This window comes from Lissotriton helveticus, chromosome 4_1 (assembly GCF_964261635.1).
Source record: "Lissotriton helveticus chromosome 4_1, aLisHel1.1, whole genome shotgun sequence".
In the NCBI taxonomy this organism is placed as follows: domain Eukaryota; kingdom Metazoa; phylum Chordata; class Amphibia; order Caudata; family Salamandridae; genus Lissotriton; species Lissotriton helveticus.
The window spans coordinates 427565066-427591652 of NC_136063.1; the positions used below are offsets into that span (position 1 = coordinate 427565066).

Consider the following 26587-nt stretch of genomic DNA (forward strand, 5'->3'; position numbering starts at 1 on the left):
ATACATGATCTCTCTAGTCAGCATCATCTGTTTTCACAATGTCCTCTCTTACACTGATGACACACAACTAATTCTCTCCCTCACTGACAAGACACCCAGTACCAGGATCAAGTTCAATGCCTACATGACTGAAATCGCTCACTGAATAAAGACCAACTGTCTAAAGCTGACCAAAAAGACCGAAATTGTGATCTTCAGGCAGAGTACATCACTGTGGGAATCCACTTGATGGCCAACAAAGCTAGGACTGAAATCCACCCCCACCACCCATGCCAAGAACCTGGGAATAATCATCTATCGCAAACTCAACATGACCTCCCAAGTCAATGGCATCACTGCCTCATGCTTCCATACCCTAATTGATGTTGAGGAAGATTTTCACTGGCTCCCAATCAGCCATCAACCATTACGCACACCCTGGTCACAAACAAGCTGAACTATGGGAACACCCTCTATGCTAGATTCAACAAAAAACTCACCAGAAGGCTTCAGACCATTTAATACTCAGCTGCCAGAATCACTCTTGACCTCCCACACCACAATCACAGCATGCCACACCTGAAGGAGCTTCACTGGCTACCCATTAACAAACTAGCACAATTCAAACTCCTCAACCACACTTTCAGGGCACTATGTAACACTGATACCTCAACAATCGCATCTGCTTTTGCAAACCTTCCAGACATCTCTGCTCGCCCAGACTCCTACTTGCACAAATTCTGCACATACGAAAACCAGATCCGGCAGTCATAGATTCTCCTACATCATTCTTAATGCATGGAACGACTTGCCGCTACACATACAAGCCTTCTCCTCACTTTTTGAATTCCACAAGAAGCTGAAGACCTGGCTTTTCGAGTACTCCCACTGGGCGATAGGTGTTCCTAGACTCACATCTGCTCAGCGCCAGGATACCCTCCAAGGTGATAGTGCGCTCTACAAATCAGCATAACATATCCTCGTCATATATTCAGAGGATCTGACATTTGAAGGGACCTAAATAAAAAAAGGTTTTGCCAACCTACTTTTGCAGCTTTTCCCGTCATCCTGAAGTTTGTATCCTTCAAAACAGAGGCACACGTACGACCCGTTGCTGTTTGCACACTGGTGCTCGCAGCCGTGATCTGTTTGTTCACAGTGGTCCACTCCTGAAAGACCAGAAAATTAAGTCAATTGGAAGCCAAGCAAATTCACAGATTTCTCATCTACTGGTATTATTTTTAATACATGATATTTATGTAAGACATTTACCTTACAAAATTACATTTAGAACCGTAATGAAATGTACTTCCTTAATAATACTGACAACTTAAACTGATACTTAATTCATTTGCTCTGTTTATGATATTGAGATCATTTAAGCCATATTTTCTTTGCCTAGTCTTTTTTAAAATGATACTGTGACACTGGGCACTTCGCCAACACCAAGAAAGTCATTGTTCACTGTATGATGCTAACACCATAGCTTTTAGAATTTGTGGTTCAAAATATGAGCACTTTAGAGAAGTAGAATTCTTCCAACCCATCTCACATATGTACAAAACCTGTGCGAATGTTAGGCCAGGCTCCAACCTACATATTTGTAGGAATTTTTCCCAGCTTAAACTTGCACACTTCTTGTGTCCTGTGGGTGTGAAATGTACCAAAGTCATGGCTCAACACACCTATTTATTTTAAATGCAGCACATTATTGATGAGGTCACTAAGTAAATTTTCCATCTACTAGGCAGCAAGCACTGTTAAGTAGTTTATTTTAAATTGTGCCTCATTTGGAATTTCATAGGTGTTGCTCCACCCATATGTTTTCAAAACGTGGACCTTTACCAACATTTCTCCTTGCTGATTATTACTCACTGTGAAGTGAGAAACAATGTAACTACAAAAACAGTAAGTGATATTTCTATAAAATATAATATCATACAAACTCTGAGCTACTCTGTTAACATTGATAGTTATTGGATATGCCTTCCACGTGATGACGCACACACACCATGGAAGCAGTCGCACACCGGAGCAACTTCCATAAAAGTTTGCCCCGGGTTCCAACGAGTACCAGCCTTCTCCACGGGGACACCTGAATAGGTCTAACGGCGGACACCTCTCCCACTACAAGTAAGATCGTTGGGAGTACAACGGTCTTCTACCGCTGGACTCCCGCTGCAATGTTAACACATAGCGTTACCTTTCTAGACCGATCTGGTCAGCGAGTCATTATTGATGCCTCTTATTTTTCTTTCTCCGCAATTTTAATAAAACCCGTTCTCAACAGCATGTGACAGGAAAGAGGCGCAAGTTCCCCCCCATCCCCGGGACAGGATTAGCCAGCCTAATACTGGACAAATGTAAATATAACATATTTAAGTAGTATTTACTGAATGTTGACACGTGTAACTAGCGCTGCCAGTCCTCAACACAACGCACTATATTTGCACGTGTGGTACACCCACGAAACCCACAGGTGTTACCACTAGGTCTAAACAGGAACTATATACACAAACAGCGCTTTCTTTACATAATAGAAAGGCACCATCACCGCATTGGTTATAAAGTGTGCATGGCATCTATTCTTATGTTATGTGCATGGCATGGCATTTCCAAATAAGTTTGACAGAATACACGGTTGTCTGACACCACGATCAGTACTTAGCACCTGATATTTACCACCAGTACCGGCTATATTCATGGTATGAACTGAATGTACACCGGATATCACACCCCAGTACTAGCGATAAGTGTGGCATGAGTACTTGCAATTTTTTGTGGCATGAGCCAAATGCTTTTCAAAGTATTATTACATTTGTATTCCTTTGCAGGTATTCTACATTTTGAGAGGACCCACACATCATCAGTCCTACACGCATGCAAAGCACTCTTTAGCGTGAGTGTTAAAATGCTTTTCACGTGGTAGTTTTTTACCACTCACTTTTTCTCACATCACTCACTTAGTTTAGAGAGGTCCTGAAGAAAGCCCTTATATTTTTCCACGGTCTGAAACATGTTGATCATCTGATAATAAATACTGTTACGCCTAGTATCTGTAGCATATTATCCCCTCTCTTGTTCTTTTAACCATACCCCATATCACCAAGAATAAAGTAACGGGTAGCAATCTGGAGGTATTTTTATTGTATTTTCACTCACTTCATCACATCCACTACACCTCAGAACCCGCTCCACTGCAAACAGGTGTCGCAGCACACCCGGGTAGCATTCGGCTACCTGGCTGGGACCCGATGATGAAGCATGACACCAACCAGGTTGGTGTGTGAGGGTTTTATTAACAAACCTTTGAGGTTCCAGACACCATAACTTCAGACAGTCCTTTTTTGTGGCCGTCTTCTTTGGTTACGAATATATATAGGAACAAGGACGGCGATCCTACAGTCCTAGCTCTCTACCTTCTGGTTTTGAATATGTTTAAGATAACCAGCATAATCCTAATCAATACTTTTCTGCTTGGAATCTCCTCTAGTCTGCCTACTTCTATTTTGAAGTCATTTCTGAAGACGCAAATAAGAATAGGGTCAAAGCAGGTGGAGGTTTTTCCAATATGGCTTGAACCTTCTATTTTAAGCTCTTGTACCTTCCATTTGAATTTGGTGTTTATATAAATAGGCAAATCACGGATGACTGCTGTTTTTCCGATCCTGGGATGGTTCATATTCAAAGGAGCCCTGTGATTTAGTGAATCAGCTGTGTCCCTTACACCCATCCATCCTTGTATCACCCCACAGTGGTCCTCCTTTAAACCCTTGTCTATTGCAGACCTCAACACCCTCAAACCAACCTCCAATGAAGATGATGTCCTACTCTTATCCTTCATCAGAGTCCTCTCCAGCTCTATCACTCTCATTAACGATTGCAAATGCCTCTTATGCTGGAGGCATCACCCACAAGCTCTGGAGAAAAGCCAGATCCTCTGACTCCTGAAGAAACCCCCACTAGACCATGGTGAGCACTTCAACTACCTGCACTGCAGTCACCTACCCTTAAATAGCAAGAACATTAAAAAAGGTTATCTCAGCAGCATCATCCAGTTTCAGCACGACTAACAATCCAGCTTCAGATCATGCTACATGAGTGAGACAGTTACCTTACAAATCACAGACAAAACACTCATGCCCACAGACAAAGATTACCATACCTCCTGATATTGCTGGACCCGTCAGCCACCCTTGACACAATTGACCATCCCACCTTCAGTCACACCCTGAAGTCTTGAATAAGATTCACTGGCACTATCATCCGCTAGGTTTCCTTCTAGCTATCCAAGCAGTACTAATTCGACAACTTGTGCATCTTATGGTCCCAGCAGTTCCCTATCACCTGTGGTGTCCACAAAGTTCCACCTTTGCCCTGTCATCTTCATCTTCTACTTGGAGCCCATTAGGACTCAACTCACCAATAACAGTATCCAAGTTCACCAATATGTCAAGGACAAACTTCTCTAATTGAAAGTCTCAGCTGCTCTAGGCATCCAGGGCCTCAAACACTGCCTAAACCTTATACACACCTAATATCAGCCACCTACCTAAAGCTCAACATCACTAAAACAGAATTCCTTCTATTCCACATTCAGTCCAAACATGGTGCAAAGCACAAACCTCAAAGGATTTGAAGCCCTCCTTTCACCCAACACTAAGTCACTTGGCTACACCATGCACATCAACCTTGTCCTCAATAAACAGTGAAGAAAAGCAAATGCAGTTCAAGCCCTCATATGCTGGCATCTGGATGGCGACAATGCCCTGCTCAACAGCATCCCCGACTCCACACTGGCCTACATTTAGGAAGTCCTACAATCCACAGCACATCTCTCTCATCAAGGTCCTGAAAAAATGTGAGCACTTTACCCTACCTTGATAGAACTCCACTGGTTCCCCTTGTCAGCTCGCACCATCTTCAAAACTAACTGCATTGGCTACAAAGTCATCTCAAGCAGCAGCCACACCTATCTGACAAGCTCACCATCTTTAGTGGCTTTCAGCATAACTGCAGCAAATACACTTTCAGACTATGGATGAAGAAGTTCAAAAATGAAAAGTCTACAGGTCTTTTCCATCTGTACACCTGGGATGTGGAACAACATTCCTTAACCAATCAGTACTGTTCCAACCCATATCCAAAATTGTTATTTTTCTTTTTTTTTTTGTCCTCATATATGCCACCAGTTTGTTTGTATGCTCTAGATGGGTCTCACTGTCGCCATTTAAACTGACAGTTCTGTGTCCGCCCCGGGGTCAGTGTCTGGCAGACAGGGATGTCCCAGAGGTAAGTTGTTTCCTTATCCAACTCCCCTGACTCATGGTGATGTTTTTCGGGCCAGGGGAGGACAGGACCGACACAACCTCTGGCATAATCATTGGACCGTTTACTTGTTCGACTAGACCTCCAATTTTGACCATACATTCTCGGTGTTACCATCACGACCAACCATGTCCATCTTACAGACTTCCATTATATATTTCAAGCACTCTGCGAATCTGGGGGGGACAGCTGACATCCATTCTTTACATATTTCTCTTCTAGCGATGACAACCACATAAAAAATAAACTGTGAGTGTAAGTTGTTGATATTATAATCATGGTGTAAACCAAAAAATACTAGCCTGGGTGTACATAGAATAGTTGTTGATAATACCTCCCCCAGGAAGCCAACTATCGCTTTCCAATATTCCTGGATCTCCGGGCATTCCAAAAATATATGGGTATCATCTGCAGCCATGAGTTTACAGCGGGGGCAGTGGTAGTTGTTCTGCGTTATCTTATATAGTTTTGCCGGGGTCCAATATACTCTATAGGCCGTGAATAAATGATTCCGCCTTAAATGACTGGTTTAATTAATTTCTGGGATAAAGAGAAGGAATCTGACCAGATTTTACTGCACTCTTCGGGTAATTCATCTATTGTATTCCCCCAGAGGCTTGTCAATTCCCGACGTAAGTTGTTCTCTTCGTCAATAATAAACAATTTATACCAAAATGAGACTTCTCTAGTCCATCTCCCTCCTCTGCGTATTTCGTCCAAGATTCCAGTGTCTTTTTCCCGCTGTAAAGTCTGACTTGACCACCAAGCAGATAATTGGTAGAATTTGAATCTCGTCAGTAGCCCATTTGTAAGTAGTGTTAGGGAATTCCAGTCCATAAGGCCTGAGTCTACCCATAAATCCCCCCAATTCATGATTCCAGCTGTTCTCAAGGGAAGTGAAAGTTGATCCTGCAGACACAAAGGAGTGCCCGGAAAATCCCAAATTGGAGTGTATGTGTGATAGTAGGGAATTCCCAGTACCTTACGGATAAACCCCCAGGTTTTAAGTGCGGTCTGTAAGATCTTGAGACGCACTTTCTTGAAATATTTTTGGTCGCCAAACTTAAATAGAAAGAAGTCATGACCATGTGGTGAGTCGAACAATAAAGCCTGGAACAGACGGCCCTGTGAAGATGCGTCTAATGTATTGGCAAGTAGCCTAAAGTTTTTAAAATGGAACGCATGGCAATATGCTAGTAAGTCCGGTAAGGCCAGTCCTCCAATTTTTAAGCCCCTCCTGAGTTTTTTCCAGGCTATCCTAGGGGATTTGCAGGCCCATATCAAGGATCCAATCTTGCCCTGGAGGTTAGTAATATCTTTTACGGGGAAGGATAATGGTATGGAATTATAAAGGAAAGTAAATTTGGGGAGTATAGTCATTTTAATGAGATTAACTCGTCCATATATATTTAATGGAAGATTACCCCATCTAGTTAGTGTTTTAGTGATGTCTTTAACAACTGTTTGCAGACTAATTATCGGTATATTCTTTAAATCTTGAGTTAGATAAATTCCCTAATATCGCATCTTTTGTTTCACCCCCTGTATGGGAGTATCATTATTCCACCCCATTATCTCTGTCTTCTCCTTGTTGATCTGGTAGCCTGACAGTTTTCCGAATTCCTCTGCAAGGTGGAATAGCCTGGGTATAGCTTCTGTGTGGTTAGATGTATATAAGAGGAGATCATCGGCATATAGGGCAGTTTTTAACTCCAAATTAGCCATCGTGAATGGTTGAATAACATTATCCCTTCTAATGCCACAAACAAAAGGCTCCATAAAAATATCGAACCAAAGAGGGGATAAGGGGCAGCCCTGTCGAGTTCCTCCGGAGATGTCAAACCCGTAGGATAATGCCCCGTTAACCAGTACTTTTGCCGTTGGGTTGTAATACAATGATTTAATACCCTTTATAAACCCTGGGGGAAACCCAAACGCATTCATTGTGGCCCAAAGATAGTTCCAATTGACCTGATCAAAGGCCTTGGCGGCGTCAATCGCCACCAGGGCTAAAGGGAGGCCTTTATCTTTAGAGTAATCTATGGCTCCTATCACTTGAAAAGTTAATTCGTTAAGTTGTCTCCCTGGGATTAAGCCTCTTTGGTCGGTATGAATTATGGATTTTATAATCTTTGCGAGTCTGGTCGCTAAAATCCCAGAGTATAATTTCATGTCTATATTTAAAAGAGAGATTGGCCTGTAAGACTCTATTCTCTTGGGGTCTTTATCGGGTTTAACGATAAGCGTTATTGTGGCTTCAGCCCAGGTAGGGGGGATGCTGTGACCGTGGGATATTAAGTGGTTAAAAAGTGTTGTAAGTATGGGTAACAATTGTTCTGTATGGTCTAAATAGAGCTCAACCTGGAGCCCATCTGAACCTGCGGCTTTGCCCCGTTTCATTTTCTTTAATTGGTTTAATATTTCCCCCTCGATGATCTCGCTTTCCAGGATTCTCTTATCCAGGTCAGAAACTTGCGGTAAGTTTTTCTGCCGCAACCAGGTTTCTAACTCTTCTAACTTTGGATCTTTGTCTTCCGTGTAGAGGCTTTTCATAAAACTCCTAGCTTCATCTCTGATATCAGCGTCTTCCACAATCGGGTCTCCTGTTTCTCTCTGAGTTAGGACTTTGATGTTATTCCTAGTTCTTTCCTCTCTAGCTTTCCAGGCAAGTAGAGCCCCACATTTTTCGCCATATTCGAAGTTCTTTAGTTTGCTAGTCTCCCATTTTTCTTTTATGATTTTCTCGTCGCAGATTTTAAGCTGAAGTTGTAACTCTCTAAGCTCCTTCTCTAAAACCTGGGCCCTCTCAGGATTTAATAAAATAGCGTTTTGTAGCTCGGAGTCTTTTCTATTTATTGCCACTAGATCTTCCCTCCTTTTGGCTTATGTAGCCTTTCTTTTGTAGGCCATTAGGGAACTCAAAACCCCTCTCAAAAAGGCTTTATAAGTTTCCCAAACCACCTGGGGGGTAGAGGAGCCTATATTTATAGAAAAAAATTCTGTGGTTTTTTCTTTGACTTCTCTTTTAACCTGGTCGCTGAGTAACAGTGTCCTTTCTAATGTCCATCTAATTTTTAAGGGACTCAGATTTAATAAAAATACCAATTCCAAGACTACATGGTCTGACATCCCGATGGATGTAAACAAGAGAGAACTGATATCTGTGAAAAGGTGCTGATCAACTAAAAAATGGTCGATCCTTGAGTAATTTTTGTATTTTTTACTATAAAAAGTGAACCCCCGTGTAGATCTATATTTCTTCCTCCATACGTCTAAGAGAGTAAAATCTTTCATTATACCACCTAAGGTAGAGAGTGATTTGGTGGGAGCATGATACTTGGCTTTCGAGGTTCTATCTAATATATGATCAAATACCAGGTTAAAATCACCTCCCAAAATTACTGGGCCCATTGTCCCCAATAAAGCTGTTGCTAACTTAAGAAGCGGAAGGTGGTTGTCTTCATTTGGTCCATAGTATACTGCAAATGTATAAGGGGTGTTTTGAATAGATATTGCTGCTACCAACCATCGTCCTGTCTGATCTGTCTCATATTTTTTCAGAATTATCCCCCTATTCGCACGAATTATAATTGTGGGGTGTGTGTAGTTTACATGGAACTCCGCTTGAGGATTTCCCAAAACCCTTGAAGATATTCACTGTGGAGGAGGCGTGACCACGAGGAACATGGCGGCGGGCTGAGAGTCGGTCGCGGCAGCACCGAGGAGATCTCCTATGACTGAAATAATGCAAACGCAATAGCGAGATCACGAGTTTCCCTCAGAAAGGTAAGCGGCAGATGTATTTTTGCCCCAAATTTCGCTTCAGTTCAGACTAAGCCGGCTCCTTTTTTCTTAAGAGGCAGACGGCGTTTTGCGGGGGCTTGAAACAGGCGGCGCTAGGACCAGCGCGTACTTCGACCCGCATGACACGGGAGGAATCACTTCTACCACGGGGCCCGGGAGAACGCCGGCGGAGCCTATGGATCAGGTCACGCCTCGCGCTTTCCCAATCTAGGCTCAGAGGACCAGCATGCGAGGGAGCCCTGAAGGTTCTACCCAGAAAACCCGGTGAACATAACAGCTATACCCCCGCGGTAAGGTGGAGAGCTGAGGGGGGACTAACAACACGCCCTTTGCCTTTCCTTTTTAGGCAGGGTTATATGGAGCAAGCATTTTTGGAGCCCTCTGATAATAATAGTTGCAGCAAAAGGGTCGCAGGGACTGCCTCAGAGTCAGACGTGGCACCAGAGCAAGAGCAGAGGTTACCAGAGCCTGCCGCGCCTGCCCCTGTTACAGTAATTGCGCTAGGCGCTTTAATTTCCAGTTTAAAAGTAAACACATTGAAAACTAGAGTTACCCCCCTCAAACGAGGAACAGGTACCAGCTGAGATCTCGACAAGAACTGAAGAAGGGAGGGGTCCTGGACTTTGAAGAGAGAGAGAGACCCATGCCATTAACCCCCTGCAAAAGAAAAAACAAAAGGGCGACTACTGTAAAAAAGCCTAAAGGGTCAAGTATAGACAAACAGGTGGTGAAGAACACTCCCTCGCTTAAAACTTTTTTTAAAGTTAGGGATCAGCCCACAAGTTCCACCACACAAATAGAGGGAAGCGTTATCACAGTACCCTTAAAAAATCGCTTTGGGCCTTTGGAAAACCTATTCACTATGGAAGAGGCCGGGCAGTCAGATCCCTTAAATGGAGAGGACATAAGTGGGAAAGCTGGGAAAGTTGGGGATAAAGAGTTTCCGGTAATATCAGACTCAGAGCACCAACAAGTTCAATCAAACCACTCAGTTCATATAAGCCCCAATGCACCCCCCACACTTTTATTCCCTCTTCTACCTCTCCTCCTCTCTCTCATCCTATCCCCTCTCATAAGGTTCAGTCCAGCGACACAGTATCAGGCACCCAAGACATTAGACCTAAGAAACCCCTAGTAACAGCTGCGCCTCTACTAAATGGTTTAATAGGAATTCAAGAAGGAGCCTCAAATCAGGGTCCCCATAAAGATAGCAACCCAGAGTCCGCTTCCCCCAGATCAAGACAAAGATCAGAAGAAATCAGTGAGCAAGATAGTGACCGATTGGGACATCTATTTCAGTCTTTAAGGGGGGACATGATGTCTAAATTTGAGATATCTGAGAACAACCAAAAGACAATACACGACAGATTCGACCTCCTGGAGTCCAAGCTAGATGATGTTATCTGCCATACCGGGAAGCTGGAAATGGAAATGGTAGTATTAAGTAAAACTGTACAAGGAAACTCAAAAGATATCGATACCTTGAGAGCACAAAATAGATCCCTGGTTACAGATGTAGAGAGATTGGAAACTCAGGCCTGAAGAAACAACTTGAGGATTCTGAAGATACCAGAGGGCGAAGAACTGGAAGACATCAAGGGTTTTGTCTGTCGGCTTCTTAGGGAAGGAGTCTTAAAAGACCGTCCTGATATATATCTGGAGGAGGAAATCCAAAGAGTACATAGAGACCCCTTCAAGAGACACACAGACAGGAAAGCCCCTAGAAAGATTTTGGTTAATTTTCAAACTTTCAGTGTTAAGGAGCTTATTTTAGGGAGATGTCTGTCCAAAATTGATCTTCGTTACCGGTCTAATCCCTACCTCATCAGGTCAGACCTAGGAGCAAGAACTGCACAGAGACAATGGGAGCTCGGCACTAGAATGCCAGAACTGAGATCATTAGGTGCCCAGGTGCAAATGAGGTTTCCCGCATTACTTAGAATTATGTGGAAGAATAAGACCTACAGTTTCTCACAGCCTGATGAGGTAGATAATCTCTTGAGTCGTATGAGAGAAAATCAAGAATGATAGCGAAGAGTAAGATAAGACACATATAATAAAGTTAGGACAAAAAAAATCAAAAAAAAAATCAAAGGGGAAAACTGAAATAAAGGGAGTATGTAGTATTGAAATAGATTTAACACGTGTCGTTACATATTGTATCGATACACCAAATGGGAAAGGGAAATTATCAAGCACTTTATTTTACTTTACTCGCTGTAAAAGACAAGTTAAGTTTGGATTCAGTCAGAGAATCCTCCAAGGAGCTCCAAAGGCGATGACATTGTCTGGTATGTTGGGGGGGTTCCTCTGGGGGGAGGGAGCACATTGGGTGGTGAGAGCAGTGGGAGAAAAGAAAAAAAAAATTCCTCATATATAGAAAAACTTCATTCACAAAAAGCTCAGGATGGGTGTGAGATTATAGCCGAGTCATGAGTACGCCATATAAGCTTAAAGCCCTTTCATGGAATGTAAATGGACTGGGGGAAAAAAGGAAACAGGCCCGGATTTGTGAATTTCTAAGGGACTCAGACGCACATATTATAATGCTTCAGGAGACCCATCTAGAGGCTAACGCTTGTAGCTCACTTTTTAAGAAACTGAGGTGGGTGCAGGAAATTATATGTTCTAGACAGATGGGTACAACTAGGGGGGTCACAATTATAACCCATATCCAATTTAGTAAACTGCTGAAAACACATCTAAGAACACTACATCGCAACGCAGTATGACCCTTCTTTTGCTTTAATGACTCAACTACCCTTTCATTCTGTCCTTGACTGTATTTGTTTCTTTTAACCTGTACAGCCGTCCACTGCCTTTTGTCTAGGTACATGCTATACAAATACCATGCGCACATATACCTACGTACAAGGCTAGTTGTTTTCTATGATAGTTTAGGTTTTATGTTAGGTCTTGCTTCTATGTGAAATAATATGTTTGTTTACCATCTTAAGATGAGCTGTTGTTTAAGTTCATGGACCTTTAACCTCAGAACACAGTCTCTGAAGTGTTTTTATTTAATTAAAAGGCCAGGAGGTTATGATCTTCATTGCCACAAGGTTTTCACATTTCTTTTACTATTTGTTCTGTAGCCTAGTAGAAGTCTCCCATGTTAACATGCCTTTTGGCTATAACACTATTGACTGATATTTCTGCTTTACCATTTAGCTTTGCTAGTTCAATTGTATTTCAGTTTTTAACTATAGTCCACTCTTTGATCTCTTAATAAGCCCTTCACAGTTCTGGGGATGGAGGTTGCTTCTTTTTCTACGATGCTAACTGTTATAAAAATCCCAAAAAACGCACCTATTATTATAAAAAATTCTATAAGAGACACCTAAGAAAATCGAGAATACAATTTCATATTCTCAAAATTCATTTTATTAGTTAAAATATATCAATCTCAATTATGGCAAACCAATGTTTGTGTACTCATCAATATGTAATAAATAGTTTAATCACATTTACCAGTATTCTTTATGTACCTTTACCAAACCAGTATTTTCTCATCATCAACATATTATAGATATTTGAATCACATTTACCATTATTCTTTGAGTACCATTATGTGTATTAATTTTATTAACAAAGAAACAATATTGTACATAAGCCCTGAAATAACAAACCAAAAACAGCCAAAACGTATTACGAGATATTTGCCATTTTTTCAAGGAAATATCTGCACAGTCCTTAGCAATTATTGAGCTCCTGTATTCAAATCCAATACACACTTTATTTTCATTTGAAACTTCATTCTCTGGATCCCCACATAGGGGCAGTGATATATCATATTGAAGCTGTAATTGGAATGCGTATATAGTCTGGTACAACTATTGTTGTTTTAGAACGTATTTTGGGCTAAATTATCACTTTCTTTGAAATCGGATGTCGGAGCTTCATTAGAAATTACTTTTGCAAGTCTGTCCTGAAGCAAATAAGTAAAGGGTGGAGGGTAGTCTGGATAATAAGTCCTTATTAATAATGAGTAGAGAATTTGCAGCCATCCCTTGATGCTTGCTAACACACCAAGATGGGCGGTGCTGATAGGGAGCACTGGCCTGATTTGTGCAGCACACCTTTAACCGGCTGCACAGCAAAGAATTGGCCCCTGGTCTTGAAGGAGCACTTTAGTGAAAGGCATACCGCTGTTTGAAACAGTCGGTCTGCCTTTCAATGTGCATGCAGCATCTAGCCTTCAAGTTACAGGAGGCAGAGATCCTCCTGCAGGCATGTGCAGTGAGTTGCTGCACCCATCTCCAGGGTGATGTCTGGAAGGTCCATATGATTCCGATACGCACTCTACAAGGGTCTCCCTGTGGGTGGGGGGCATAACCACTTTATGGTGAACAGTAAATGCATCCAGTGACAGCTTTTCTGTCTCTGCACCCACATGTACAATAAGATGCAAGTGCAAATGTAAAGTATTTGCTCATTTGCATGGAACCATGCCAGCTTGAGACGCACATGTAGTGTTGAACAGTGCAATTGGTGTTACAGAAGAAGTTGGGAATGTTTTTTTTTTTGTCTTCCTCAGCGGCATGTATGAAATACTTGGACCATGTTTCTAACACAAGGTACTGCCAAAAGAATTTCAGTCGGAATATGTTTCTTCCATCTTTTGCACAAGCCCAAGGAATTTGATAATCTTTAGGTGGCTACACAACTTATTTTACTGGCTAATGAGAAGCTTGGTATTAGTTGAACTTCATAGTTACTTGGTACCTGTGTAAAATGGAGCAAATACCTTTGGACACAGATGGAGACAGAGACAAGATTGGTGACATGCATTAAGGCAGTTTTCTGTTTGAAGAATTCTCAGTTCCAATCTACACCTGCAGAGTCTGATCAAAATGGAAGGATTGCATCTCTTTCAAGGCAATGTTGGCAAATTAGGTTCACTCTTTTGAGGAGAATGGAGTGGCCCACTGTGTCATAGGCTGCAAGAGGTCTGTGAATATGAGGGTGGTTTGTTTGCTTTCATCAAGGTTAATGAAGAGAACTTCTCAATGGTTGGCAAGTATTATTTTAATTCCTCTAGCTAGTCTAAATCTCTGTTGCTCAAGAAGTATTATGTTTTGTTCAAGATATAAGTGAAGTTGCTTTGTTACCGCTTTCTCTTTAAGTTTGTTGAGATAAAGAAAATTTGAAATCACACTGGAGTTGATAAGATAGTGAGTTGGCTGTTGGCTCCTTAAGCAGTGGGGATGATGATTGCATGTTTCAATATACCTGGAGATCTGCCATCTAGGAATAATTAGTTAACTAGGTTTGTGATATCAAAAGCCAGTGAATGAATGTATTGTAAAAGTTTTGCCAGTTAGTCTTTCATTGGTGTGCCTGTTTCTCCTATGATGTCCTTGTGGTAGCCCTTTGTTTCTTTTGTACCATATTTTATCAGAATTGGATTGTGTTTTTGCTGTATTCCTTACAGGTTATAATTCAATCAATGAATCACATATTTTTAAAGTGCACTAATCACCCGTAAGGGTCTCCAGGCGCTGAGTGGGGGAGGGTGTCAGCTACTGCTCGAACAGCCAGGTCTTGATGAGCCTCCTGAAGGTTAGTAGATCCTGGGTCTGTCGCAGATGTGTAGGGAGGGTGTTCCATGTCTTGGCCAAGAGGTAAGACAAGGATCTGCTGCCGGTGGTGGTCCTGGAGATGCGTGGGACAGTGGCGATGGCGAGGTCGGCAGAGCGCAGCTGGCTGTTCGGGGTGTAGAAGGTGAGACATTTGTTGAGATATGCTGGTCCGGCGTTGTGAAGTGCTTTGTGGGCCTGAGTGAGGAGCTTGAAGGTGATCATCTTTTTGACTTGGAGCCTTTCAGGTGGGCAGTGATGTGGGTGTGGCGGGGTATGTCGAGGGTGAGGCGTGCAGAGGCGTTCTGTATGCGCTGGAGTCGCTTCTGAAATTTGGCCGTGGTTCCTGCGTAGAGGGCTTTACCGTAGTCCAGTCTGCTGCTGACGAGGGCCTGAGTGACCGTCCTTCTGGTTCTGGTGAGGATCCAGCTGTAGATCTTGCAAAGCATGCGGAGGGTGTTGAAGCAGGAGGAGGAGACCGCGTTCACTTGCTGGGTCATTGAGAGCGATGAGTGCAGGATGACCTCCAGGTTGCGTGCGTGGTCGGTGGGTGTGGGTACGACTTCCAGGGTGTCAGGCCACCAGGAGTCGTCCCATGTGGCGGGAGTGGGTCCGAGGATGAGGACCTCAGTCTTGTCTGAGTTGAGTTTCAGGCGGTTGGTCTTCATCCAGCTGGCGACGACCTTCATTCCTTCGTGGAGGTTGGTTTTGGCGGTGGCTGGGTTTTTGGTGAGTGAGAGGATCAGTTCAGTGTCGTCGGTGTAGGAGATGATGTTGAGGTTGTGTGAGTGGACGATGTTGGCGAGTGGTGCCTTTAATATCTCCCAGCTGCTCATTGATACATGTTTCATTGTCTTTTGGCCTTCTTTTAGTTTTTTAAGTTGAATACAACTGTGTAGTGTGGTTGTAAGGTTATGGAGCATATTCTTTAGAAATGTCTCAGGATCTATAATGCTTTAATTGTCAGGTGTGAAAGCTTTCAAACTCTTCTCAATATCATAAACGTTTATGTTATTCAAATGTCTCATTAGGGTCGACGTTTACTTGGGATGGTTGCAAGGTTGAGAATGATACTGAAGTTTAGCTATCAAGGCTGTGGCTAAGCCATACGTGAGACCATATAGAGAGCTTTTGATTTTGAAGTTATGTCAGGTTTTCAGATTTACCCTGAATATGAGTACAGCCTTTCACTACCTGATTAAAGATGAGTACTTGTATATGATGCTCTACAATGGGTCAAAGAATCTGTTCCAACTCTTCGGTTCTGGATTATTTGCATTTGACTACCATTTGATGTACATTCAAATTTAACCAACTAAGGGCCAGATGTAGGTAGCCAAATACCGGTCGGTAACGGTATTTGGCTTTTGACATGTAGGGGGCAGGAAACAGGCCATTTTGGTAAATTTACCGATTCGGTAAATATACCTGTCGGTAAATTTACCGACCGGTATTTTTACAGAATCGGTAAAATTGAGATGTAGGTGGGACTCTTCTGAGTCCCACAAGCCTTACAAAGTCGGTATTTTACCATCAAATTCAATTTGATGGTAAAATACCGATTCAGGTGTGCATGCAGGTATGCCTGCCACATGGCCCCCGAACCTTTTTTGGGGGTGCTAGAGGGTGTCAAAGTGACACCCCCTGCACCCTTGTCAAATTCGATATTTACCGATTCGGTAAATACCGACCGGTAATGCCCCATTCATTTCTATGGGCTTCCAAGCCCATAGGAATGAATGGGGCATTACCGGTCGGTATTTACCGAATCGGTAAATACCGACTTTTAAAGATTCGGTAAATCCACATCTGGATTTACCTACATCTCGGTACTTCTATTTTACCGATTCATAAATACAGAATCGGTAAAATTCGGTATTTATGAGTCGGTAAAATAGAATTACCTACATCTGGCCCTATGACCTTTGTACACAGAAGATGGGGAAACTACCTTGTTATCTAGTGGGAGTCCACGACTGGATTAGCACTTTATACCAAAAGCTTAACCTAGCTTAACCTAGAGAAGTTCACATCAAAACAAATATTGCTTTGAACGGCAAATAGGATCCAACTCCACCAAGATGGCAAGTTCTGCAGCATTTAAAATGCCTCTGCTTTGCTTCAGTTGGATATAAAGGCATTGTCATGACTCATTCTGCCTCATATTCTTTGCCACAGCTATGCAAAGAGGTCTTTCTAAATCAGTAAGGACATGACATGCGGTTTGATATCTGAGCAAAACATTCCCATATCATTAGACTCTTGCCTAAATAATCCTATCCATTTTGACAATGGTGTCATTTTTGGTTATTTTTAATCTCACCTGGTCACATGTCTAGACAATCTGATATTACAAAGTACTTGGGATACCCAGAGCACAAACTATACACAAATTATTTACAAGATTTAAACAGTTACTGGCAACTTACTTTTGCAGCTTTTCTCGTCATCCTGAAGTTGATATCCTACTTCGCAGGAGCACTTGTATGAGTTGTCAATGTTTGCACACATGTGCTCGCAGCCTGGCTTCACCAGGGCACAGTAATCCACAGCTGAAAGAGCAGGTAAATGTGAAGTCAGTAGGAATTTATGAGTGCACACAGTTTATAATTGTTACAGCATGTCAGAAGAATAAAAGAATAAAGCATGCACCATCTAAAATTAGTACCACAACCTAATACTTAACATTTTTGACCAGTACACACATGTTGCAGAATATTGATAATAAACTTGATTATCCATCCTTTTCTTTGCCCAGTGTTTTAGCGTTAACAGGATTGGAACCTCAGGAGGTTCCATTTGTTGTTGTGTGGAAAGTGGCGGGGTTCTAAAATGACTTATGATCAGGCTGGCTTGGGCAGTTTACTGCTGTTAGTTGTGTTCTTGACCAAATGTCTTGAACCTTTTGCCTGTATTCCAATGGCATTGCTTCAATTTACTGATGATCTGGCTAGCTATTCGCATGATCACATCTAAACAAAATTATGTCACGAAAAGGACCTGCAACCCGAAGTGTCTAAAATGTAGTTTACTGGCAGAAGAATATAGGAAAATTCCAGTTTGAGTACAAAGGTGTAATAGAAGCAATGGGCAGCCAGGAACCTGACTCTCAATGAGGCCATAGGGATTGCAAAAATTGTAGAAGAGTCAAACATGCACGAGGGGGATTGAAAAAGTAGACTATAAAAGAAGGACAGAGTACAATAGTAAGGTAAATGTAATGAGCAAAAAGAGCAGAGCAAAAGCTAAAGGAAGTCTTGCATCAATCAATCATGGGTTTGTTAAGTGCAGCTACTCACCAGGAAGGGTCTCAAGGTGCTGGGGGAGGGGGGTGGGGAGCTGGCCAACTCCTTAGCACTTCCGGAGTGTTGGCGGAGGCTAAGTGGGTCAGAGGTCTTCGCTGGCGTTTAAGGGTACGTGTGGTCTTGTGATTCGTTGAAGAGCCAGGTCTTGAGCTCCTTCTGGAATTTATAGAGAGTAGGTGTCTGGCGGAGGTGGAGAGGGAGGGTGTTCCATGCCTTTACCACGAGGAAAGAGAAGGAGCGACCTCCTTTTCTGGTCTTCTTGATGCGCAGTACCGTGGTGAGGCAGAGCTGGGCTGAGCGGAGGGATCTTTGGGGTGCGTGGAATGAGAGGCAGTGGTTCATGAAGGCAGGGTCAGAGTTGTGGAGGGCATTGTGGGTGAGAAAGTTTGAAGGTGATTCTCTTCTTGACCGGGAGCCAATGTACAGTGCGCAGGTGGTGGGTGATGTATAACCCTGGGCGGAGCTGAAGAAGTGGGACTACGTGGAGGTCCACGGAGTTTGGGACAAACTCTGTGGAACTCCGCTCTGCTCTGCCACCCGCCTCACCCCCTATTAAGAATGAATTAAAACTATATTAAAAGTAAAAGAATAAAGACTTACCTTGACTGCGGCGTCCCCAGGCTGAATGCCTCGTCTTCATCGCTGTCTCAGGGTGATCTGCGCATGCGCGCATGCCCGCGCATGCACATTCCTTGCAAGAAATGCGCGGGCATGCGCCGATTACCCTGAGGCGACGATGAAAAGGAGGACGGCAGCCCAGGGATGCCGCAGTCAAGGTAAGTCTTCATTATTTTACTTTTAATGTAGTTTTAATTAATTCTTAATAGGAGGGTTGGAGGTGGGGGCTGGTCAACTCCGCTCTGCTGCGGAGTGTGTGGAGATTTGCCTACTCCGCTTTCTCCGCAGAACGTGGAGTAGGCAAATCTCCGCACACTCCGTAGGCGGAGCAGAGCTCTCCACCCGCGGTTAGTGATGTGGCAATGGCGCGGTAGGTTGAGGACTAGCCTGGCTGCGGCGTTCTGGATGTTCTAGAGTTGGTGGGTGAGGTTCTTGTTGATCCCGGTTTAATGTGCGTTGCCGAAGTCCATTCTGCTGCTGATGAGGGCGTGGGTGACGCTTTTTCTGTGTGCGAGGGGGATCCAGTCAAAAGTTTTTCGTAGGTGACGGAGGGTGTGAAAACTGGAAGAGGTGACAGCGTTGATCTGGCCATCCATTTTGAGTTCGGAGTCCAGAATGAACCTGAGGTTGCGTGCGTGATCCGCGGGTTGGTTCCAGAGGGCTGGGGGCCACAAGGTGTCATTCCAGGCATCGGGATGTGGGCCTATGATGAGTACTTCAGTTTTATCTGTGTTTAGTTGTAGGCAGCAGTTCTTCATCCACCCGGCGACTGTTTCCATTCCTTCTTGAAAGTTGTGTTTCGCTATGTTGGGTTCGTTGGATAGTGAGAGGATGAGTTGCATGTTGTTTGCGTATGATACGATGTTGAGTCTGTGTGATCTGACAAGGAGGCGAGAGGGGCCATGTATACGTTGAACAGAGTAGGTCTGATGGAGGCTCCTTGGGGGACTCCGCAGGAGGTTGGCGTGGGATCCGAGATGGAGGGACAGTAGTCTGACCAGAGAGGAATGAGCGGATCCAGTCGAGGGCTTTGTTCCAGATTCCTGCATTGTGGAAGGCCGCGCAGATGCATGAAATAGTAGTATGAAAGGGGTCAAATAAAAAATTGATTCAGGTGTAGGAACCATCTTCACTTTTCAGAGGCAAAATTGCAAAGAATTAAGGCAATGTGGCAAGAGACAGCATTCTGACAGATTGTGCAGGGAGAAAAATAGAAGCAAACAATGCAATAGCTAGGAAAGAATTAAATGAGACAACGAGGAAATTAAGGGTATAATGGGGAGAGGATAACTCAGGTTAGACACAAAAGTAGGAGGGTGGCGGCAGCAGGTAGAGAAGAAGTTAATAGAATTTTGGAAGAGATGGTGTCTGACGGGGTGATTGAACCTTTAGAGGCAGCAGAACGGATTTCACCAGTGGTAGTGATGAAGAATGGTGATGGAAAGTTAATGTATTCTATTGACCTAGAGAGTTTCAAACACAACACTGTAATGGATAGCTTTCCATTGCCTAACATAAGTTAAAATATGTTAATGTTAAAGGTAGGTAAATATTTCTCAAAGCTAAGTTGGAAAAGTGCTTTCTACAAAATGAAATTGCATCAAGAGTTGAAATCATGAATGCTTTCATAACCCCAGATGGGAAACTTTGTTCATGTGCCTTCATTCTTGGCTTGGTTTTGCAGCAAGCATATTTCAAAGAATGAGGAATTAATAATTTGGTCACCAGAAACAAGCTTCATTCTTTGAGGAGCAGAATATGGCATTAAAAGAAGAGTTAGATTTGTTAGCAGATCAAGTTTGACAATAAAAAGAAAAATGCTAATTTCTAGAAACAGAAATAGATTATGTGGGATACACTATTTCTACAGGAGTAAGACCAAAAACAAACGTGATGGGAGCAATTAAAGCAACACCGACACCAAAAGGCAAAAACCACGTAAGATTGTTTATGGGCTTGGTGGAGTATTATCTGAAATGTGTGACAAATGTTGCTGAAAAGACATAGCCTTTGCGATTGTTAGAGAGAAAATGGAAACACTTTGAGTGACTCCAAGCTCAATCCAAGGTCTTTGCAGACATAAAAAGGGAACTATATGCAGCTGATATACTGACCCCATTTGAAGTTAAGAAAAAAACATATGTCATGGTGGATGCAAGGGCCCACGGTATTGGGGCAGTACTATCATAGAGACAAGAAGGAAAGAAGAGGGTGATAGCCTGTGCTTCTTCACTATTGACAACAGTCAAGACAAACTCTTTGGTGATTGAGGGGGAAGTCCTGGCTACTATTGAAGGTTATGTTGAGAATGTATCTAGTCATTGCTAAGGGTTTTGCAGCCAGATAGAACATTGAATGTTTCAGCAAAGTTTGGCAAGGATAGCAGCCATATTCCAAGGATGAAACTTTGTAATGGAATACATTCTAATGCGTAATAACAAACATGCTTATTGTTTATTATATTTGACTTTAAGAGTGGAAATGAGGAACAAGGAGTGGAATGATTGAGAAATAGCTAATGCGTGGGACCGCCTGAAGGAGTAAATGATAGCAATCGCAAGAGAGGGAGTAGCTGTAGGCAGATGAGTCGGACAAAATGTTGAAGGCGGTTAGGAAGTTGATCAAGGATTGAAACAAAAGGGTGAGTTGTGTGGAAATAGCAGTTAGATAATATTTCAAGGTGAAGGAAGAAATGAAAATTGACGAAGAAGGTTTTGTGAGGGGAGAAATGTTTGTCCTGCCAGAACATGTTCTGGATAAGGGTGATTGAATTGACAGAAGAGTGGTATTTAGGACAAGTTCTGACTTTGAGGACAGTGAAGAAAAAGCATTGGTGGCCTGGAATGTACCAAGATGTTTTGAATTGGGCAATAAAAGGTATGCAAGGAAAGTGAGAAGAAGATGAACCTAGGAGGAGCCAAGACGCGACAGTTACAGGATTCCTCCGTAGATGAGGCTAGCCCTAGATGTCTATGGACTTTGCCAGATGCAAATTATTTTGCTGTTGTAATGATAGATGTGCTCTGCTGTTGGCTGGAGGTGAAGTGTGTTTGAGAAATAACCATGGCAAGAACCATCAAGGTATTATGGAAAATATTCATAAGTGAAGGAGCCCAGAAATATATAACCAATAATAATGAGCCCCGTTGTTTTTGGGAAAGATGGAAAAATGTTAAGAAGAATTTGTGCTGAAACACATTAGATTTTGACACAGGTCAGGGGGTGTTGAAATTTTAAGGGCCATGCAAAGTGGCCTTACAGAGTAGCTAGCGAAAATTGGGCGTACTTAGAGAATGGACAGAAATGGATCAGAAGCGTACCTTTACATCAGAAATGTGAGTTATATGAGGCGATGACCAAGAAGGAATGTGAAGACAAAGGTTGTAGTGGCGTAATGAGGATTCAAAGGAAACCAGCCACAGAGGAAAGGCACTGTGGTGATAGAAGTGGTCGAGAGATAATGAAAAAAGATATAGCAAAAACGAGACGCCACACGGTTACATGACTATGGGGCCAATTCCGATCTCGTTCCGAAAGCATTTAAACCGACTAATGTCCAGAATGCTTTCCGTGCAACTCGTGTCAGGAGAGTCTGACCGAAAAAGTAAGATGCATTTGAGTTCATCGGATACAATTCGGTTGGACACCCATTGACTTCAATGGGAGCCTGTGTACCGAATGTTGACACAGGCTCGCATTGGCAAAAGGGGTGGTTGGGGATAATCGTGCAGCCTGTGGTGGGCACCCCTTGGTGCCTGCCACACTGTGCATGGTTGGAAAGGGGGGACCCCTGGGTATCCCCACAGGCACAATTTGGAGGGCCCCGGGTGAATGGGTTCCTGCTACGGGCCCCCAAAGACTGATTCCGGCAGCCTTTTCGATCTGGGCAAACTGAATTGTAAAGGCTGTCCGAATCGTTCATCCTACTTGCTTACTTGGAAAACCTACCCCATAGAGATGTACGATTCGGCTCCGGAGGGTTCTACCTCTCCCAATGCCTTCCGGAACTGATTTGGTCAGCGCTAAGGCTTTCAAGGCATTCTACTCGGTCGTTCAGAACAGGGAATGATTCGGTCGGGAACATGGGCTCGGGATCGGTTTAGGCAATTCCGCATCCGATTTGGAACCCTTCCGAACGAGATCGGAATCGGCCCCTATGATTGGTAACTGTCAGAGGTTTGCAGTTCTGTAACTTGCATCCAAAACTTGTATATATCCATCTTTGTCTGTCAGTTTGTGTGCAACTTCAGCCATCTAATAGCCATCCTTGAATATGGTTAATTTTGCCTTCTGGTTTTCCTTACAACAATTTTTCATAAATTTTGTGTCTTACTGTAAATACTGTGTAAATAACTGGGTTGTTCTTGAGCTTTATCAAGAATGAAAACTCAGCAGGTTCCATGTGTTGTCATATAGAATGTGATGGGGGGTTCTGAAGTCAGTTAGGCTGAGGCTGGCTGGGGAAGTACACCAACTGTTAATTGTACTCATGAATAAACGTGCAGGACCAGACCCCCCCCTCCACCCCACAGCCTCTATAGTAATGGAGTTTACTTTATGATGATTTTTTGATTTTTAACCTTTCATCCATCTTGTTTTAAATACATTTAATTTCCCATTAATCTCACTGACCAGACAGCTGGTTGAGCAATATATGATTGGATGAACTCCAGTTTATATTTTACTTTAACCAACGCTCTTTCACTTTGCGCTTGGTGCCGTGCATCACAGTGGTTTGTTAATCTTGGGCCACAAACCCTCTAATGTAGAAAAACAGTCTAGCGCTGTTCAATTTTGATTTTTAAAAAAATATTTTGTATTTTTTCTAGTGTTTAAATATTTTTTTTTTTAATCTGTAATTTTTTAGATGTTTACCTTTATAATAAAATGTTATTTTGTAATTAATTATGATGTATGTTATTGATAATATTCGTTTGATCAATTTAATTGTTGTTATTTTTGCTATTATAAATGTAATGCTTGTGAATTGCATAAATATTTGTTCATCTGCAGAACCAGAGCAGGTGAAAGAGCCTTTTCCTATGTTGGAGCAAAGACCTGGAATGACCTCCCAGACGCTCCCCCACTCTGCACACCTTCAGGAAGAGCCTCAAAACCTGGCTCTTTGGCTGATCCGGAGCTGCACCGCCCCACCCCCCCCCAGCACCTTGAGACCCTCACAGGTGAGTAGCGCACTCTATCTACCCCTGATTGATTGATTGATGGCAAGGGCTTGAGTGATGGTATGTCTGGTGTTGATGGGGAGCCATTTGAAAACCTTTCCGAGCATGCAAAGGGCGAAGAAGCAGGTGGAGGAGATCACGTTGTTCTGGCTTTTCATGGTGAGCTTGCTGTACAGGATGATTCAAAGGTTGTGGGCGTGGTCTGTTGGAGTGGGTGAGAGTCCTTGTTCAGAGGGCCACCAGGAGTCATTCCACTGGGAGGTGTTATTCCAGAAGATCAGTATTTCTTTTTGTTTGTGTTGAGTTTGCGGCAATTGTTTTGCATCTTGACTGCGGTGCTGGTCATGCACAGACAGAAATTGGCCATCGTGGTGGATAAGTCTTCAGATAGAGAGAGGATGAACCGGGTATCATCAGCCTAGGATAAAATGTTCACTCTATGGGTTCTCACGATGTTGGCCAGAGGGGTCATATAGGTGTTGTTGAACAGTGTAAGGCTGAGGGATAAACCCTGAGGACGCCACAACTGATGTTCTTGGGTTTCAAGTTGAATGGTGGTAGGTGGATTCTCTGGGTTCTACCGATGAGGAAGGAAGCGGTTCATTTGATGGCACCACATTAGATTCCGATCTGATGAAGCCTCTTGGTCAGGGTGTGGTGGGATATGGTGTAAAATGCTACTGATAGGTTGAGGAGGATCAGGGCGGCTGTGTCTCCCCTGCCCAGGAGGAATCTGATGTTATCGGTGGCAGCGATCAGTGCAGTTTAGGTGACGTTGTTAGTGGCAAATCAGGATTTGGATGGCTTCTGAAGATCATTGTTCTCTAGGTATACCTGAGTTGACAGTTGATGGCCTTTTCGAGGACTTTGGTGGGGAAGGAGAGCAGAGAAATGGGCCGGTCTCTTGAGGAAGGATTTGACTTCAGTGTGTTTCCATTCTTCTTGGAAGGTTGCCATGGTATTGAATGTGTTGAAGATGGTGGTGAGCTCATTGCTGTTTATCCTGCTTCTGAGGTTAAACATGTGGCGGGGACAGGGGTTGTTGGTGCTCCTGAGTGGACGGATTGCTTGATGGCTGTGGTGCTCTGTGTGGTGAGATGGTTCCAATTGGTGGTCTGTTGGTCAGAATTTGCATCGTGAGAGTGAGGAGGATGAGGATGTTAGAGGCTGTGGGTTGAGGTGTGAAGTGTTTGTAGATGGTGGAGATCTTGTTGTGGAAGAAGTCTGCCAGGGTCTCACAGAGTTCTTGGGAAGGGGTGATGATGTTTTTGGTGGCTGAGGAGTTGAAGAACTCCCAAACGATGATGAAGAGTTCTTTGCTGAGGTTGCCGCTGGCGTTGATGCAGTGGGGTAGGGTATTCCTTTTCATCTCTTTCAGGAGTTGGCAGTTGAGGGATGTCTTGAAGGTGTTGTGGTCTCCGGGCTCCTTGCTGGTTCACCATTTCCTTACATGATTATCATGTCAAACATATCATCACTACAAAAATATTGAGGACATGAACATAGAAGGCAAGATTATAATTGTATTATGTATATCACATCGTTTTTAACAATATTGTATATAATATTGTTTACTTTAGGATGATGTATTACATATTGCTGTTTCATTCATTTAATATACATTACTTATTATATTAATTTTAAATGTTAATTTTATTAGTGTAATTGTTTACAATGTTTTACATTTAAATAGTAATATATAATTTAATAACATCTTGGTGGGTTTCTAGGGGAATAGGGTGGGAAGGTATTTGAATTATAAAGTATTGTTTTTCATTTTAAATTTTGGTTTGTTAATTAAATATTTACTTGGTGATTAATTATGCAAGTTGATTAATAGATTATTTGTTATTTTCATTATTTAAATTCATTTAGGGGTCTATTTTGATTCAGGAAACACCGCTCTGAATAGCCGTATGGAGCGATTGTCTAATACGAATCATACCCTGCAACGTCCCCCGTACGTACGACGAAGTACGATTCGTACCAGGAGCTGGACTCTGTAGGAATCGTACAGAGACCGTACGAATCAAATCTCCGTACGAATCTCCCTCAGAACCCGCTGTACGCGACATCTGTACGATTCGCGGCTGGTTTCTCCGACCCAGCAAGTACGATTCATGTCGGGTACGCACCGTGCAATGCTTTTTCTACGGGAGCCGAAAACATCCGGAGAAGCAGCGTTCGCCTCGAAACAGGTACGGAACGCCCCCCCCCGGGTACGGTGCGTACACCCTATGATCGCAGGGGTACGCTGCGTACCCCTGCGATCATGGGGTGTATGCACCGTACCCCGCCATCATGGGGTGTACGCAACGTACCCCATGTTCGCTGGGTGTACGGTGCGTACACCCTGCGATCACGGGGTACGGTGCGTACACCCTATGATCGCATCATACGGTGTGTATGTGATTGTGTGCTTTTCCGTACTGATCGCCCTTACCTGATGTGGACCGTACGAATCGCGTCCTCATACCCCGGTCCGGATCGTACTCGTAGGTTCGTACGGCATGTTTACGATTCGTACGAAGAGGGCTCTGGATACGAATCGCACGGATGTTTTTTTTCCAGGATCGGAATTGACCCCAAAGTGTTTTTTAATGAGTATTTTAGTTTTTGTACATTTACATTAGTAATTCATATTATAGTTGTAGGTTGTTGGGTTTGTAGAGAAATCGGGTGTGAGGTTATTTAAATTATAAACTATACCAAGTCCAAAACTTTCCCTACTGGTGCTTAGACTGGAACGGGAATAGTAAATCCAGTCAAACACTTTCCCTACTTTTACTTA

At 43.1% G+C, this 26587-nt stretch overlaps 1 protein-coding gene across 2 annotated transcripts in view; it reads right to left on the reverse strand.

Moving 5' to 3' along the window:
* Positions 1-26587, reverse strand: part of MATN2 (matrilin 2) — a 669488-nt gene that overhangs the window by 94099 nt on the left and 548802 nt on the right. For both annotated transcript variants that reach the window (XM_078686985.1, XM_078686983.1), the window contains exons 11-12: positions 17120-17242; positions 1026-1148 (exon numbers count right to left, since the gene is read on the reverse strand). In XM_078686985.1, the coding sequence (XP_078543111.1) occupies positions 1026-1148; positions 17120-17242 (246 nt within the window). The remainder of the gene's footprint in view (positions 1-1025; positions 1149-17119; positions 17243-26587) is intronic.